General features: G+C 44.3%; 1 protein-coding gene across 1 annotated transcript in view; it reads left to right on the top strand.

Annotated features, from left to right (window-relative positions):
* Positions 1–17,659, top strand: part of LOC146798081 (cytochrome P450 2A13-like) — a 989,478-nt gene that overhangs the window by 295,710 nt on the left and 676,109 nt on the right. Inside the window, exon 4 of the mRNA XM_085625294.1 lies at positions 6,206–6,366. Coding sequence (XP_085481420.1) covers positions 6,206–6,366 — 161 coding nt within the window. The remainder of the gene's footprint in view (positions 1–6,205; positions 6,367–17,659) is intronic.

Below are 17,659 nucleotides of genomic sequence, written 5' to 3' on the forward strand. Positions count from 1 at the left end.
AGGTGCCCGCAGAGCTAGGGTTCAAAAACTACAGCTAGACATTTTGCCAAAAAAGGGTCATTTTTCACCGCGAAATTGAGATGTGACCACGTTGCGTTTTGCGCCGTTTCCTGTCGCGGGCACTAGGCCGACCCACACAAGTGAGGTACCGTTTTTCTCATAAGACTTTGGGGAATGCAGGGTGGGTGGAAATTTGTGGATCCACGCAGATTCCAGGACTTTCCACCACAGAAATGTGGGGAAAATTTGTTTTTTTTGACAATTTTTTAGGTTTGCAAGAGATTCTGGGTAACAGACCCTGGTGGGAGGCAGTCAAGTCACCCCATCCTGGATTCCCCTGGGTGTCTAGTTTTCAAAAATGTATAGGTTTGCTAGGTTTCCCAAGGTGCCCGCAGAGCTAGGGTTCAAAAACTACAGCTAGACATTTTGCCAAAAAAGGGTAATTTTTCACTGCGAAATTGAGGTGTGACCACGTTGCGTTTTGCGCCGTTTCCTGTCGCGGCCACTAGGCCGACCCACACAAGTGAGGTACCGTTTTTCTCGTAAGACTTTGGGGAACGCAGGGTGGGTGGAAATTTGTGGATCCACGCAGATTACGGAACTTTCCACCACAGAAATGTGGGGAAAATGTGTTTATTTTGTCAATTTTTTAGGTTTGCAAGAGATTTTGGGTAACAGACCCTGGTGGGAGGCAGTCAAGTCACCGCATCCTGGATTCCCCTGCGTGTCTAGTTTTCAAAAATGTATAGGTTTGCTAGGTTTCCCAAGGTGCCCGCAGAGCTAGGGTTCAAAAACTACAGCTAGACATTTTGCCAAAAAAGGGTCATTTTTCACTGCGAAATTGAGGTGTGGCCACGTTGCGTTTTGCGCCGTTTCCTGTCACGGGCACTAGGCCGACCCACACAAGTGAGGTACCGCTTTTCTCGTAAGACTTTGGGGAAGGCGGGGTGGGTGGAAATTTGTGGATCCACGCAGATTCCGGAACTTTCCACTACAGAATTGTGGGGAAAATGTGTTTTTTTTGTCAATTTTTTAGGTTTGCAAGGGAATCTGGATAACAGACCCTGGTGGGAGGCAGTCAAGTCACCCCATCCTGGATTCCCCTGGGTGTCTAGTTTTCATAAATGTATAGGTTTGCTAGGTTTCCCAAGGTGCCCGCAAAGCTAGGGTTCAAAAACTACAGCTAGACATTTTGCCAAAAAAGGGCCATTTTTCACCGCGAAATTGAGGTGTGACCACGTTGCGTTTTGCGCCGTTTCCTGTCGCGGGCTCTAGGCCGACCCACACAAGTGAGGTACCGTTTTTCTCGTAAGACTTTGGGGAACACAGGGTGGGTGGAAATTTGTGGATCCACGCAGATTCCAGGTTTTTCTACCACAGAAATGTGGGGAAAATGTGTTGCTTTTGACAATTTTTTAGGTTTGCAAGAGATTCTGGGTAACCGACCCTGGTGGGAGGCAGTCAAGTCACCCCATCCTGGATTCCTATGGGTGTTTAGTTTTCAAAAATGTATAGGTTTGCTAGGTTTCCCAGGGTGCCCGCAGAGCTAGGGTTCAAAAACTACAGATAGGCATTTTGCCAAAAAAGGGTCATTTTTCACTGCGAAATTGAGGTGTGACCACGTTGCGTTTTGCGCCATTTCCTGTCGCGGGCACTAGGCCGACCCACACAAGTGAGGTACCGTTTTTCTTGTAAGACTTTGGGGAACGCAGGGTGCGTGGAAATTTGTGGATCCACTGAGATTCCGGAACTTTCCACCACAGAAATGTGGGGAAAATGTGTTTTTTTTGTCAATTTTTTAGGTTTGCAAGAGATTCTGGGTAACAGACCCTGGTGGGAGGCAGTCAAGTCACCCCATCCTGGATTCCCCTGGGTGTCTAGTTTTCAAAAATGTATAGGTTTGCTAGGTTTCCCAAGGTGCCCGCAGAGCTAGGGTTCAAAAACTACAGCTAGACATTTTGCCAAAAAAGGGTCATTTTTCACCGCGAAATTGAGATGTGACCACGTTGCGTTTTGCGCCGTTTCCTGTCGCGGGCACTAGGCCGACCCACACAAGTGAGGTACCGTTTTTCTCATAAGACTTTGGGGAATGCAGGGTGGGTGGAAATTTGTGGATCCACGCAGATTCCAGGACTTTCCACCACAGAAATGTGGGGAAAATTTGTTTTTTTTGACAATTTTTTAGGTTTGCAAGAGATTCTGGGTAACAGACCCTGGTGGGAGGCAGTCAAGTCACCCCATCCTGGATTCCCCTGGGTGTCTAGTTTTCAAAAATGTATAGGTTTGCTAGGTTTCCCAAGGTGCCCGCAGAGCTAGGGTTCAAAAACTACAGCTAGACATTTTGCCAAAAAAGGGTAATTTTTCACTGCGAAATTGAGGTGTGACCACGTTGCGTTTTGCGCCGTTTCCTGTCGCGGCCACTAGGCCGACCCACACAAGTGAGGTACCGTTTTTCTCGTAAGACTTTGGGGAACGCAGGGTGGGTGGAAATTTGTGGATCCACGCAGATTACGGAACTTTCCACCACAGAAATGTGGGGAAAATGTGTTTATTTTGTCAATTTTTTAGGTTTGCAAGAGATTTTGGGTAACAGACCCTGGTGGGAGGCAGTCAAGTCACCGCATCCTGGATTCCCCTGCGTGTCTAGTTTTCAAAAATGTATAGGTTTGCTAGGTTTCCCAAGGTGCCCGCAGAGCTAGGGTTCAAAAACTACAGCTAGACATTTTGCCAAAAAAGGGTCATTTTTCACTGCGAAATTGAGGTGTGGCCACGTTGCGTTTTGCGCCGTTTCCTGTCACGGGCACTAGGCCGACCCACACAAGTGAGGTACCGCTTTTCTCGTAAGACTTTGGGAAAGGCGGGGTGGGTGGAAATTTGTGGATCCACGCAGATTCCGGAACTTTCCACTACAGAATTGTGGGGAAAATGTGTTTTTTTTGTCAATTTTTTAGGTTTGCAAGGGAATCTGGATAACAGACCCTGGTGGGAGGCAGTCAAGTCACCCCATCCTGGATTCCCCTGGGTGTCTAGTTTTCATAAATGTATAGGTTTGCTAGGTTTCCCAAGGTGCCCGCAAAGCTAGGGTTCAAAAACTACAGCTAGACATTTTGCCAAAAAAGGGCCATTTTTCACCGCGAAATTGAGGTGTGACCACGTTGCGTTTTGCGCCATTTCCTGTCGCGGGCACTAGGCCGACCCACACAAGTGAGGTACCAGTTTTCTCGAAAGACTTTGGGGAACGCAGGGTGGGTGGAAATTTGTGGATCCACGCAGATTCCGGAACTTTCCACCACATAAATGTGGGGAAAATGTGTGTTTTTTTGTCAATTTTTTAGGTTTGCAAGAGATTCTGGGTAACAGACCCTGGTGGGAGGCAGTCAAGTCACCCCGTCCTGGATTCCCCTGGGTGTCTAGTTTTAAAAAATGTATAGGTTTGCAATGTTTCCCAAGGTGCCCGCAGAGCTAGGGTTCAAAAACTAGAGCCAGGCACTTTGCCAAAAAAGGGTAAATTTTCACTGCGAGAATGAGTTGTGACCACGTTGCGTTTTGCGCCGTTTCCTGTCGCGGGCACTATGCCTACCCACACAAGTGAGGTACCATTTTTATCGGGAGACTTAGGGTAATTCAGATTTGTATTATCTATTGACTTTCGATGCATTTCTGCCTTCCAAATGAAAGATATTGTGTAAAAAATAAGTCATTCTAAAAAATGACTGATAATTCTCATGCTAGTATGAGTATTCCCAATTTTAGAAATGTGCAAATATCTACTGTTTCTAAACTCTATATTTTGTTCCCATTTCAGAAATACATAGGTGTCTTTCATATCGATTTTTCCATGTACACTTTTTTACAGAATAATTACTATATTCCCGGTACATAATAAAAAACCATTGCAAGTTGCTGCTCAGTTTTTGGCTCTGGGTTCGTCAGGTTCTTGGTGAACCTACAAGTCCTATATATCCCCACAACCAGTAATGTCCAGCGGATGTAATGGTATTGCTTTCAAAGAGCTGTCGTAATTAGAAGAAGTTACAGGTGAAAACGTGGACACAAAAGGCTGTTTTCTTCAACTAATTTTCAATTTATCCTATATTTAACTGTTAGTTTCTATAAAAAAACCTTGATAGATCTACACAAATGACCCCTTGCTGAATTCAGAATTCTGTCTTCTTCTCGAAAATGTATAGCTTTCCAGGATCCGTTATTACTTTTGTACCTATTTCTGCCATTAACTGGAAGGAGGTCAAAAGCACACAAAATAGCAAAATTAGTCCCAGAAAAATGCCAAAACTGTGTAAAAAATGTTGGGTTTCTGAAAAAAGTCTGGTATCCCCGAAAAGCTGGGAAAATGGTGATTTCAACCCCACAAACCCTCTTTTGATAACATTTGCAGGGAAAAACCCAGATGCTTTCATTTGCAGCCCGTTTTTCCCATTTTTCCGAAAAAAAACAACATTTTGCTGTATTTTGGCTCATTTCTGTGACCCCTCTAGGAGAATCCACAAACCCTGAGTACCTTTAGAATCCCCATGATGTTGGAAGAAAAGGACGCAAATTTGGCGTGGATACCTTATATGGTCAAAAAGTTACAGGGGCCTCAGCGCGCACTACCCCAAATAGCCAAAAAAAGGCTTGGCACAGGAGGGGAAAAGGCCTGGCAGCGAAGGGGTTAAGACATGGCTCTTTGGGCTAGCTTATGAATAACATAATCAGTGGGTTTGATCAGCTTTCTATCCAGCACCGGGACACTCACTGAGAAGCTAGTGCATTCTATAAATCCCTTTAATTGATTGAAAGTAGGGATGGAGAACTCACAGAGTGTCACTCCTCAGAATTCTATGGAGTTACCTTAACACACTGTGAGATTCCACTGAGCTGCGCCAACAAGCAGAAAAGATGCAATTTGTGCTGCTCGCACTGCAATGTAGCTCCAGAAGAGTGAGCAGCACTGACAAATCACATGAACTACACCATGCATTGCGCAAGAGCATGCAGCCATTCGAGTTAATTTTGCTGCCACTCGAGTAGAAAATCTACTCGAGTGGCAGCAAATCTACTGGAGGAGCAGCCCTCTGGCCAGGACCGCCTGCTTTAAAATATCGTGCTAGAGGACACCAAATCTCGCTCCCATTTCTGGGGCCTCACTGGTAAAAAATTTGCTATGTGGCGATTGGTTGGATTTGGCCGGAACTCAACGTTACAAGAATAATGTGGAGCCCCCAAATCACGTCAATTCCATGGGCGAAATGAAACATTCTGCCCACCCCTAGTAAAAATGCCTCCTCAAGCTACTGCCCTCATTATAAATACATGATATGTTGCAGCTGCTTAACTGTCAGTAAAGGCAGTAGCCATTTACCACCATGAGGGTCCATAAGTACCGCAGTCTATGACACAGGCCTAGGTCTTGGCACATGGTTACCCATGAACAAATATCATTAACAAGGATGCAAATATCGTTCCAGCGGGGGCAATCAGGACAGGGGTATACGTCAGTTATCATATAGAGATGAGGCATTTACTCTGCTGCTCTGATCACAAACAGCCTGCCATACTCGGAGATCTCAGCCTTCCTGGAAGAGACCTTTGTACCTCCTGAAAATCTGACACACTGCTGGCTTGAATAAAGGCTGTGAAAGTTTGCCAATTGGCTGCCATGTTTTATGCCGCTGCTCAGCAAACTTTTGTATTTTACAAAACACAAACTCCCAAAGTGGATTTTTGTAAAACAAAAAATGTGATCACCCATAGGGGTAAAAAAGATTTGTTCTATGCAGAAAAAAATTAATTGAACCGTCCGCTCTGAAAAGGGTGGATTGTACGAGGTACTTGCTGTATCGGCCCTTCTTTAGTGGGGCTATCAGTGTTAGATTTTTGCCATTGGAACCAGCAGGAGCATCACTTCCAGAAACATAACGGTCTGTACGATTCTAATTGAAGTAGGCAGACCATCGCTTTGCCTGACAGAGTACGCTACTATGTTTGAGCAGTGTACCCTGTCTGCTAAACTCTAAATAAGTCCCAAAGTCCCCCTATAATCTGAAATGCAGATACTGTCAAACAACTACATATACCATGATCTCATAACTTTACACTTTATTTGGGATTTTTCCTGTATAGTGTCTCAGACGTCTAGTCCGAATGTATTATCAAAGGTTCTTTTCTTGCACAAATAATTAACTTTCTTTTCTTTTTCTATCAGGAACTTCTATCGATGCATCCCTTCTCCTCCTCCATGCAGCTAGTAATGTCATCCTCCACATCACTGTCGGGGAGCGATTTAACTATGAGGATAAAGTATCCAACAAAATTCTCAATGACATGAGAGAAGGCTTCCACATCATGAGCTCCTTTTGGGGACAGGTAAACATATTTTGTTTTGTTACATTACATTTTGTAAAGTGATTTAACACCAAAAAGGCCATAGAGAAAATATAGCAGGCATAGCATTAAAAGGTGAGGAACTATCATAGATATGAGTCTGAAGTTGTCTGTAAAATCATTGGTAGTACTAGATGAAAGGTGCCAGGATCAGTATGGGTCTAAAACTGTTTCTTCTTCACCTAACGGAATGACAAGAAGAAGTCTAAATATTTACTACAGAGGAGGAAAAGAGGTAAGTCTTTAAGAACAGAATGGTAGAGCTTTCCTACAAATGGAACAGTTGATATGGCACATGATCTTAAAAATCATTTGGCGTGCACATAAATAAAAAAAAGTAAGTAATATATTTATTGTGCAGTTAATTAAAACCTTTGCAAAAATTCCATCTCTTATAAAACTGTAAAACTTCAACTTAAAAGGCTAATAGCCACATTTAAAAACACAGTAAAAATTGCAAAGAGAGAGAGACCCCCAGCCTTGGTGGGCCACAGTGCAGATAAATACAAAAACAATGTAGAAGGAATGGGATATAAGGAGCTAACCTGCAAGGTACAAAAGTAATTCTGACCACAACGCTATGAATTGCCGCACGGCTGGTGAGTGATTTCATTCACAGGCCTAGGTAAAGATAGTATTTATAGTCAATTTGCAAGTAATTTAGAGCAGGGGTAGATCTGTGGTTCTTCCAAAGAGTGACAGAAAAGGAAGAATTTCACTGAGCCCTCTAGGGTAGTAAAAGAAATTAGAGGACACAATCTGACACTTGCAAAAAAGTGGATCTTCAAACCAAAAAACAAGAATTTCGGCCAAATAGACCTTGTAGAGCAACCATGCTCGTTAGTTCACAAAGTGTTGTTTCAGAACTACATGCCCCCTCAGACTATTCAGACTTGTGTCTTGTCAGAAGCTGGTTTAAGTCACTTGCTTTTAATCCAGTCATAGACTGCCAATAACAAATTGGGAGGTTGAGAAAAAGGTTCTCCGCACATTCAGTTGGAGTGCCTTTTGTTGGCTTGCAGATAAAAGTGTCAGCTCAGGGGCAGGATAAGATGAGCAAGCGAATGAAAACAGATAAGAAGCGTGCAAGGTCCTGGACTCATTTGAGGGCAGAGGGTATAGTTTGCATACTATAGGTCGAAAATTAATGAAACCGTGGCCAAACCTTCTATGTGAGATCACAGTGTTTGGGCTGGTTAAGCGGGAGAGTATGGTTGGTAGTATCACATTTGACTCATAAGTCACTGAGTTACTCTTTGAAACCTACACTATTCATTAATCTGGACCAGATAACCAAGAACAAATAAAATACTGTTATTTATCACTTCCTGAAATATTGGAATCAGCCAAAAGTATCCAGGGATCTAACTGGATGCAAGCATTTGTGAAACACCACAATCACTACTCAGAGGATAACAATGAGCCAAATACATTACAGTGCCGTAACAAAATGTGAGGGCTCCCCCCTGCAAAGCACATGGAGGGGGGGCCCCCTCCCCTGGCGGCGCAGCCCTCCATCTACCACTTTGCCCTACCACCCAGAAATCTAGTATATTTTGATTTGAAACCTCCAACATTTAAATGAAATGCCTCTATATTGTCTTTCTCTAAGTTCTAATGAGAAAGTGGGAAAAACTCTTAACATACAAGCTATGCCATTTATAACAATACTGTCAAAAGCAGATTATTTAACTGAGGCAGCAATCAGAACAATGCCACGGAGTGATGCTATTGTCTCAGGAACTGTCTATGGCTGAAGAACAAAGAACAACTATGAAGGGTCTGAAATAGAATTGACAATACATTGACACTTTGAAAGACAAACCCAAACCTGCAATTCCATAAAAACTCGGCTGACAATATACATGAGAAGTACACAAGCTATAACTCAGTATCCTGCGAAAGTCAAGAGAAATAGACTCGTGAATTATCTGCATGCCACACACTAGCGACTGTCAAGGGTTGTGCATGATAATAACGTGAACTGAGGAAGCAATTTCAATCATAATGTCTTTATTAGTAAGCACTGCAAAACAGGCAGGCTAACAAGGCTGAGGAAGAAAACTGTTTGGATGCTTCAGAACATTGATGCAGATGTTTGTCTGTTTTAATTTATCATTTCTGTAGTGTAAACAATGCTAAATACATGATTTAAGGTACACGTATTACAGACAAGTGTATACAATACACCATAAATAACACTGCATGTAGAATAAAAACAAACCATATCAGCAAGTACCTAATGACAATCTATACAAACTGTAGTTAGTAAAGCAAAAGAAGAAGTGCAAATACTTTCAAAGTGCAAAATAAAGCAATCACCAGTCCAGCAATATACAAAAATCAAGCACGTTTTGTAAAACAATCCAACTTTCTTCTTGCATCAAGGTGGAAATACTTTCAAAGTGCATGGTAAAAACAAGTTCAGCAGCTTCTCTCACAAGGACTGACCTGAACCACCAGACTGGGCCTTAGTTCATAACAAACAGAGGCCTCAGACCTCAGTGCGTTAACACTGGCGGTATTTACAATTTACTAAGAGTATAGGCACGCTTGCTAAATTACAGATTCACCAATGCCTCCAAATGGCTCTATTGTCACGTGTGACACCGCCAGCCAGGTCTGGATTTTAAGCCAACAGAGTCTTGCATTCTGGGAGTTGTGCTGTGACCATCTAAGTAAGGGGTTAAACATTCCAGCATGCAAAGTGTTGTTGGATAAAAGCCACCAATGGACACAACATGGTGCCAATGCCACTTGACAGATGTGTTTTATACAAGCACAAGGGGATGTTTAATTTCCTCAACACATGCTGCAGAAGTCTGGCGTCAAATAGCAAACACGTTGTGCGGAGAACCCAGAAACGTGCTGTGTTTAGCCCCCATGTATGAACCTGAGGTGTCATTCTCTAAGAGACCCAGTGGTAAAAGCCCACAGTTCTCTCTAATGCATGTTAGTGCCAGGCAGTGGCCGAAGTGGGGAGAAAAAAAGTAGATGAACTGTGGGAGGAGAATCGAGGGCGGGAATAACCAATGGATTGGGTCAGTGGGCGGAGTGAGAGGTGTGGCAGAAAGAGCAAAATATCCCAATTTTTAGTATTTGTTTCCCATTTCACTAACCAGTTACAGCTTATTACATTATTTAATTTAACCAATAGATACACATGTTTATTTAAGGTTAAATATGTGTTATTGACATTAAAATACATTCACAAAGTGGGATACATTTCCAATCAAAGAATGTCCCAAATATCCTTAAAAGTGGAATCGCAAGCCATTTGTCTCCCAGCCATGGAGTTTCTGTCATCAGCACTTCTCCTCCCTTTTTCCACAAGAGCAGTTGAAATTAAATGAAATTAAATGAATGAAATGAAATTAAATGAAATAGCATTTATAAAGCGCATGGTTACCCGAAGGCACCCCAGTGCTAGGGCAGAAACCACACTAAGCTGTGGCAATCAATTAGGGAAAAGCCAGGTTTTGAGCCTCCTGCGGAAGACAGTGTGGTCTAGCTCTTTACGTAGCTGAAGCGCAAGGAGTTCCAGATTTTAGCGGCGTTGTAAGAGAAGAGCCAGCTGCCACTTCTGGACCTCTTGATTCTGGGAACAGATGCCAGGTGGAGGTCATTTGAATGTAACCGCCTGTTGGCTTGGTAGGGCTGGACAAAGGAAGAAATGATAGTCGGTCCCACACCCCCTAGCATCTTATGGGTGGTGCAAAGGGCCTTAAAGTGGGCTCTTTCCTGAGTAGAAAGCCAATGTAAAGACCTAAGTGCAGCTTTGGCTGACTGGCGGCTTGGAGTACCCTCAAGAATCCTTGCGGCACAATTTTGCATGATTTGAAGTTTCTTAAAGACCGCACAGGGAGCACCGAGATAAAGAGCGTTGCCATAGTCCAGGCGGGATAAGACAAGTGCCTGGACCACGACCTTTCTTGCTTGAGGGGGTAGCAAAGGCAACACTTTACGCAGCAGTCTTAGAATACCGAAGTAGGAGGTAACAACTTTCCTTGTTTGGGTTTAAAAGCTAAGCTCAGAATCAAGACAGAAACCCAAACACTTTATTTCGGATTTGGGGATAGGCACAGGGCCCATGCATGCTGGCCAGATAGAGGAGACCTCGAGGGGGAAGGGATTGCCGAGCAACATAAGCTCGGTCTTATCACCGTTCAGTTTTAGATGGGAATGGCACATCCACCCAATCACCTCCTCGAGGCATGGGTCCAGACAAGTAGGGGAACTGCTTTTGTAGTTAAATGCCACCACTAATTGAGTGTCGTCGGCATATGTAATTATATGCACCCCAAAGGGTAGAACAATGTCTGCGAGAGAAGCCATGTAAACCATAAAGAAAGTGGGACTCAGGGACGACCCCTGAGGCACTCCACAATAAAGGGGACTAGGGCTTGAAATAGCCTCGCCCTCGAAGAGCTGGAAGGATCTACCCTCAAGGAAAGAGCACAGCCAATTCAGGGCTGTTCCTGTCACACCCAGATCTTTGAGTCGATGCATTAGGATACAGTGATTAACCATATCAAATGCCGCGCTGAGATCTAACAATATCACGGCTAGAGAACCACCTGCATCAAGAATCCTTCTAGAGTCTTCCGCGACTGCCAGTAAGGCTGTTTCAGTCCCTTGAGAGGGGCGAAACCCAGTTTGGGATGGATGCAGGAGTTTTCCAGCTTCAAGATGCCTAGAGAGAGTTCAAACATGAATGGCAAAATATCCTAGTTTGCAAATGTTTTCCAAATAACTATGGCTTTGCCATATTTGCCACATAATACATCATCTGCTGCATAATCTGACGATTTTAACTAATAAATTGTGTATAGCTCAAACACATCAAAAGTTACTAAAAAATGTGACTTGTGCTGCTGTGAAGTGGAAGGCCCTTTGCAAAGGTTGACTGGTCACCTTTCTCATTGATGCAGTTGTATGTTCCACTAGTACTAATAAGGAAAAATCTTTGCAGAGACTGTTAGCATGTGTAAAACTTTCAAAATAATAAAGTATCAGAAAATTTACAGCACCACTAATACCAGTGTAGGGTATCAGAGCACTTCACATCACACATATTACACAGAGACAATCATTGATATGTGTGTAAATCACTGTGTAGGAAATGTTACATAAGACAAAGGATTACAAGGTGTAGGAGTCACATGACAACCATACTAGTAGGCAGCATAGTTTAATAGTGATTGGTCTGCAGAAACACGAACTCAGAATTAAAAACATAATACCATAGTTAGGGGTACTCTTTAATAATCAGAATTGATTTCTACCCAAATGAACCCTTTTTTGCAACATTAGGATAATCGAAGAAGGGGGAAAAAACATAACGCTCTAACTTATACCTTGGAGTTTGCATGCAGCTCTTACATGATAGTTAATAGCTCACTGTTCTATGTTAGGATTTTAACTTATTAACTGGTTCAAAAAGACCACATTCGTAAAGACACATTCACCCATCAAGCAGGTATTTCAGTACCTCTAGGCAAGGTGCACTTTCCCACACAGGGAAAACAATGTTGTTCAAAGAGAGAGGAGAAAACAAAAGTATCACTTCACTGGCAAACACTGTAAAGTGGCCTAATGTGTTTAGGTGTAAATAAATCAATCTGGACACCTTGCAACCACTCTGTCTTGCTTTAATTAGTTATTTATTTTTCACATTTGGAATGTTTTATTTCTCTCCACCCGGAGGCTGCACTTGTGTTAGAAAAAGACAACGTTTCCAGCAAAAATGTTATTCTTTTTTGGATCCGTTTCACAGGGGAGGAAATAAACGAAAGGAGGAAAGAGAGGGTAATACCCGTTTCTTGAAGTCGCGGTTTTCACTAACTGAGGAGCGAGACAGAATGAGAGGGAAGACTCGGAGGCCTAGATGCCGTCACCGTGGTGTGCGCGCACAGTTTAATTTATGGGGACTTGGGGAGGCTGAAGAGGCTTGCTTGCAGGCGCAGCCGTTTTCCTCCACTGAGAGTGAGGGGGCCCCTGGTGCGTGGGGGCCCCCCCGCACCACGGGGCTGTGGGGGCCTGTGTTATGCCCCTGGGAGCATGTAATCCAGGCAACACAAATATTCCCTGTCTAGGAGATGCATTAACTTCTTTGTCTCAGTCACCTGGTTACTTATTGCCCATTGTTGCAGATATTTTGTGGTCACTAATGAGTGAGCCCCCGAAACAGGTGATGTGGATCTGTCCTGTTCCATGTCCGGAACAGAAATAAAATCAGCCCCCATAAAAAGGGTGCTTGTGTGTCGGAAAGGAAGAAAGAGGGGAGCGTGGGTAAAAATAAAGGAACATTCCAACCAAGGCTAATACTTCCCCAGCAAGTGCCACCTAAGCCACCACATATCTGCCCTCAGGATCTCTTTGGGTATGTTGTGTTTTAAATAGACCCCCAGAGCAATCCAGAGTGGAACTCTACCTCCCCTCCACAGCAAAGGCGGAGTAAGTGGTGCCTAGCACAGTACCCCGCCGTGTTTTATGAAGCGTTTTCAACTCTGGGGCTGTGAGATGAGACCCCCGTATAAACGCAAAGGGTATGTGCAGGCATTTGTCTAATGCATGCATCCTATATTTATTTGCTCTTATGACCATGCCTACATTAAGACATTACGGGGAAGATTTACGATGCGCTTGCGGAACTTTTACGCCGCCGTTGCGTCACTTTTGTGACGCAGCGGTGGCGTAAACCATGCGCCACGTAGTGCCCCATTTACAACGTGACGCATCTAGGGAGATGCGTCACGTTGTAAAGCCCTGCGCCACATGAAACTTGCATCAGGTTTCATGTGGGCGTTCCAGTGCAGGGGGGGGCGTTCTGGCACAGAAACGCCTCGGAAAAGTGACGCAGTGAAATCTACAAGATTTCACGCAGTCACTTTTCCGACGCTGGTGCGTCAAATCCTTACGCCTGCTTCAAGCAGGCGTAAGGTGTGACACACCATGTTAGGGATAGGGCAGGTTGGAACAGTGCTGGAGTTGCGTCGCGCTTGCGACACAACCTCAGCACTGCACCAACATTACACCGGCAGATGCGTCACACATCTGCTTATCCTTGGGTCATGATGCACCTCATTGTAAATGCGGCGCATCAGCGGTGGCGCAAGGGCAAACTTGCGTGACGCATCTTCCCTGGCGCAACCTTGCTGATTTGCAGGGATGCGCCAGGGAACGTAAATCTGCCCCTACATTTATGAGCGGACACTCCATTGTATCCAGCCATATTAGAGATGTAGAAGGAAATTCCCCACATATGTTAGGCCACACCCATATTTATTGACTCACTAGGCAACTAGGGGTTGCATGTCTTCAACAAACTGACTCGGTTCAGAAACATAAAAAAAAAATCCCATTCCCTGGCTCAGGCAATTATAATCGCCTAGCATACAAAATAGCACTACACATTCATAGAACACAACACTCTACTGTAGAAAATGGGAGAAATCCAAAATTAGTAAAATCATTGTCATGGTCTCTTGTGGATCATTCCTGTAGCAATTATTCCAACCCCCTTCACTACTTGGACCTCAACTCATTCTTTGCATCTCAATTTCCCCCCAAATACACTTCCTTTCATGCAACCACAATAAAACAGATATATTTATAAAGGAGCTTGGATAATAAATTCTACAAACATAGGAGTGGGATCAGGCCCCCTCCTCGGCTTCAGCTGGACATTTTGAAGGCTTCCATCTTCGGACCCCCAGGTCCTCTAAATTCAACCTCTAAAATCCAGGTTAAAAATTGCTTTGCTGTTTCACCATTGCCACAACCTGTGCTCCTTCTCTGACAACCTGTTCTTTGGTGGGTCTACCTCACATTTAGCGACTTTCTGCACCTCCCAGCCCTCAGTAGACTTTGATCTATCTGCTGCAAAGGATCCCCCGTTTGACACCAACCATATCCACGCCTCAGCGGGGCTTGAAAAGAAATGAGTTTTGGCTCCGTCTAACATCATAAGGTTCACTGGAAGCATAATAGAGTGCAGCAAATGCATCTGGCAAAGGTGTTTTTTGACCTCGAGGAGTGACTCTGACGACTGTTATACATCTGCTGTGTAGTCCCAGAATATATTCACTTTGATGTTTTCCACTAACCAAAGACCTATAGTTCTGTGATCCCTATCTCAGTAATTAAAAAGTCTTGACACCACTCTTCTGGGGGGTGCATCCCGAGGGTGCTGTCTGTTTGGACTCAATGGGTCAGATTTACAAGCCCCCTGCGTCACCAGTACATCACTTTTTGTGACGCACTGGGAGCACATTTCTCTGCCCCATATTTACAATTTCAGGAAAAGCCAGCCTGCGTGGCTTTTTCTGTCCTTGTAAATACGGCCCCTTTACATGCAGCACTTTGCATGGAAGGGGCATTCCATGGGTGTTACTGTGGATGTTCCCACGGAACACCCATGGAACCTAACATATTTTCAGATTTACGAGAAATCGTTAATCTGGAAATGAGTCAGTTTGCTACGCCACCCTAGAGGTGGCGTAGCGAGGCGCAACGAGGAGAAATGTTTTCATTTCTCCTCGTTTTTTCCTCTTTCAATGCTTGCTGCATTCTACAGCATGCATTGAAAGAGGAAAATGCCTGTAGTGATTGTTTTTGTGCAGGAAGGTGCCTCTTACTGCACAAAAACAATCTCCCCATGACACAGGCATCCTTGCACCATGGTGCAAGCGTGCCTACGTCGGCGCATGGCAGCTGTTTGTGCGCCAGCACAGGGGAGAGCAGAGTATGTGACATATCAATGTAAATATGTTGCATTCCTGTGCTCTGAAAGTGCCTCCGCGTGGTGCAGCCAAAGGGCTTGCGGTGCCGTGCTGCGGCACCTTCTTGTAGATCTGCCCCTCTGTGCTTACTCTGCTTAATCCACTGCAACAAAAGTTGATATATTGCCCTCCAGGAGTGTTTGGACTACCCAGTCTTCAAGGAACATTTCCATGTATGGCTCTTCAATTCATTCCAGTAGGCCTGTGATAAACATATTATAGTGCAGAGAACACTCCTCAGCATAATATGCCATCAGTTTTGGAATTATCACCTTGTACTGTATCTCCTTGAGTTGTGTCAGTATGTATTTCATGGATGATTGTAATGTAGCCATGTTGGATTAATTAGTTTCCACCATTCCTCTCAGCTTCTCGTAACCTGCACTGATTAACCCAACTAAACATCCCTTAATACCTGTAGTATTGCACCAAATTTCAAATATGCCTTCGTGCTCCTGCAATTTCTGCTCCATATTTTTAGGAGGGGTCCCAATTTCCTCCATAGTTGGGTGTGGTATTTGTGCTCCTCCAGCTTGTCCCCAGTCTTGAGAATTCCTCAAATTCACCACTACGCATAGATAATATATCCTCCCTGTAACGAGTCACAGAGCACAGAGTACCGCAACTCCCAAAAAGCAGTGTGTCTACAGGCACCACCAACTACAGAAGAGGCACTGACAACCAAATCATATTGCAGCAATCATAGTTTTTATTGTGTGTAAACACAACCCAGCTAACTCAACTGTGCACCTGAATCTGTAATGCCAAAGCCTGTAACTGGTTCAGTTAGTGTTCACATTACTTTCGCAAAGCCAAAATTATCCAACAAATAGAAGTCAAAAGAATATGCTTATCCAGAACAGTAAAAGTCTCCACTTCTGTTAACATATATGTGTATCAGTTTTCCACACCAATGAAATGCCACTCTACGCCTGAAGCTAACATGCTGTCCCACTTTAGTTGCAAAGCATGTGTTCTATAATCTGCCTCCCTGGTAATTGAGGGGCAACAGGGAGCACCTGTTCGCCACTGTTGGCTCACCCCATAACCATTTTCTAACATTTGTGAAGCAGTATATCCGATGGGGCCCACATGGTCAGGTGCATGGCTCCCGCTCCAAAGCTGATCTCTCTGTTCTGTCTTTAAGGGTCCAGTATTTCATAATGGAGAACCTCTGATCCTGCTGGGGTGTGAGATCCATCACTGCCTGCGAGGTCTGGGCCCTGCCCTCTGCTGTGCGCACACTCAGTCCGGCCCACCACCTTAGGCTACAGCACCACTCCGATGCATAAGCCGCAATGTAGGCAGAAGTTCTGTGCCAGTTCCGTGTGCCATGGAAGGAGCAACTCACCCTCAGTTGAGAAGGCACTTCAATTAACGGAGTCACAATAGGAGACCGACTTCTGTAGGATAATTAACACAGAGTGATTTGGCCAGAGCTTGCGGAGGTGTGACTCACATGGTCACCATCTTGCCCCTGCCTGCCTGGGTGGATAGAAAACACTTGAGCTTCAGTAAATATAAAATGGATTCTGTTCTGATGTTTTGCATAAAAGGGATCCTGTATGATGTAGCTAGATAGATTTTCTGACTAGTGACACCTTGATACAACCAAAGGCCAAAATAAAAACCTTGGAAATCATTCTAGACCCATAACAAGAAATGAATCTGTGAACACCCGTTGTGGCCATAAGAAAGATGGCCACCAGTTATGATACAACCCAACTGTCAATCCACCTACATCCTCCTTTTGTGAGCCTCGTTCTCACCTCTTAATGAGCATACTAAGCAGCATAGACAGAGGGCCAAATCTGTGTCAGCCCAAGACGCAATATAAAAAGTGACTGTCAGAGAGCAGAATATGGTGGTTCCCCCATCACACATTATGTGAGCGGAGGAACTGCTCAGAGAGGAAGGATCTATAACTTAGACTGGACAGCATTGGTAAACCCTTCTGCCTGATAGCAGATTTACTGCCCTGCTCCTGTCAGCCTGACTGAAAGTGGAGCAGGGGTTGGAATTCAGAGGAGGCGGTGACCCATGATGTCAACCAAAAGCAGTAACCAGGCATATGATTCGATTGATCGGCCAGTTATCCCACCCCTGCATGCTGTCTTCTGCATCAGGGGCCTGTTTGTGCCAGGCAGTCAAAGAAAAAAATAAACTGGTAGACATGTGGAACTCGTTGGTGGATTCATGCCCACAATTACAGCTGGATCTGCATCCTGACTTTTCAGAGGGTGGGTACTGAAGACCCAGAGTGCCTTTCTGCCTTCCTCTGATGAAATGTAAAGGTTTGTTTGACACTCCTTGATACTTTGCTTGTGGACTGATTGTGTTAGAGTGCACAACCTATTCCAGTTGAATTTCTACTCCCTTAGCCACATGGTTTCCCACATTGTGGGACTGGTCTCACACTTTCACATTCCTTTACAGCCGAATGGTTTGGGGGTCATTTTCTGTTGAGGCATCTGATTATATAGCAGACTGTT

Source organism: Triturus cristatus, chromosome 9 (assembly GCF_964204655.1).
Source record: "Triturus cristatus chromosome 9, aTriCri1.1, whole genome shotgun sequence".
Taxonomy (NCBI): Eukaryota; Metazoa; Chordata; class Amphibia; order Caudata; family Salamandridae; genus Triturus; species Triturus cristatus.